Consider the following 1,528-nt stretch of genomic DNA (forward strand, 5'->3'; position numbering starts at 1 on the left):
CTAGCATGCTTCACTTGATTATAGGCCATAGCTATTGCTAAAGTACTGTCATTTTACAAAGGTGCACTCTGCATGAGTTTGGACAGGTATGACACAATTTATTGAAGTTTTAGTTTTGAAGTATGTAGCCACTAGATTTTAGAATTTTTAGGTCCGGCCCCTACGGTTGGAAAGTTTGTGTTCCGCCCCTGGAGGAAGGAGAGATACATTTGTCTTTGTAAGCAATTAAGAAAGATGACAGGAAACTTAGCTTATCTCACTCTAGCGTTTGGCCTTCTTGGTATATACTTCCTGCCTTGCTCTCTTCTCTTTCTTTTATGTGTATTTCCATCCATTATTCTGCCATTAACATTTTGCTTTATAATATTTCCAGGCAATTTGGTCTCCTTTATGGTATTTCTTGCACCACTGTAAGTCTTTTTATGTTTGTTCTAGTTTTCTTTTATCCACTTTTCATGATTTCTTGTAGTTCAGTCTTGRATGAATRRTTGTCTAACTAACTTTCATATACAATTTATTAAAAAAAATGCAGACCGACGTTTTATAAAGTTTATAAAAAGAAATCAAYCGAAGGATTTCAGTTGGCACCTTATGTGGTGGGTTTGTTCAGTGCCATGCTTTGGATATATTATGCATTGTTGAAGAGCAATGTCATGCTTCTCATAACGATAAACTCAGTTGGTTGCTTCATTGAAACGGTGTACATATGTTTCTTTCTCYTCTATGCACCAAAGAAGGCTAGGGTACGTTCAAATTAATCATTATTTTACATTGCGAATTGACTTTCATTGTTATCATTAAGGAAGGTTAAACWRACAAAAAGTAACTTGGTTATGCAGATGGAGAGTTTAAAGCTAATTGTATTGCTAATAGTTGTTGGGTTCGGATTGATTGTTGTCCTAACTCAATTCCTTGCAAGTGGAGTTACCCGAGGGGTGATAGTTAATAGTTGGATGGATTTGCCTCGTGTTTTCTTTATGTGTTTTTGTAGCACCTTTGGGAGTTCTGGTAAGTATACATGGATAAAAAGCATACATTTACTTGGTGACACTGCAAATATTTGCATTTGACCTTGTTATATTTTCTAATATATATGATCCTTTTTAACTTTTATTCATATTATTTTGCAGCGACAAGTGATTAGAACGAAAAGTGTAGAGTACATGCCAATTTTATTATCAGTAGCTCTCACCCTCAGTGCCGTCATGTGGTTTTTTTATGGTCTACTTCTTGGTGACTTCAATATCGCGGTATGAGAAAAGTTATAATCTTTCGTTAACTCATTTTTGAAAGTTGTCCCTCTTTTTTTTATTGAAATCTTACAACTTGCTTTACAGATTCCAAATGTGCTTGGATTCACCTTTGGCATAATTCAGATGATACTATATCTTGTATATARAAACAAGAAGTCGGTTAGCAACGWAAAATTATCCAGTTTTGAAGCAAAAATCAACGAAATGGATGAGAAGAAAGTTCCAGAAATAAATGATCATAAAGTCATCGATATCGTGAAGTTGGAGACCTTAAT

General features: G+C 34.6%; 1 protein-coding gene across 1 annotated transcript; it reads left to right on the forward strand.

Moving 5' to 3' along the window:
- Positions 1 to 234: 234 nt before the first annotated feature.
- LOC112499972 (bidirectional sugar transporter SWEET14-like) lies at positions 235 to 1,520 on the forward strand (the record flags this gene model as incomplete). The annotated part of the gene is given in 7 exon segments (XM_025103233.1): positions 235 to 280; positions 374 to 410; positions 533 to 743; positions 840 to 944; positions 946 to 1,008; positions 1,131 to 1,250; positions 1,338 to 1,520. Coding segments are annotated over 7 exon segments (765 nt in total), but the record flags the coding sequence as incomplete, so codon positions are not given.
- Positions 1,521 to 1,528: the final 8 nt, after the last annotated feature.

Source organism: Cynara cardunculus (assembly GCF_001531365.2).
Source record: "Cynara cardunculus var. scolymus isolate 2C chromosome LG 17, CcrdV1, whole genome shotgun sequence".
Classification (NCBI taxonomy): Eukaryota; Viridiplantae; Streptophyta; class Magnoliopsida; order Asterales; family Asteraceae; genus Cynara; species Cynara cardunculus.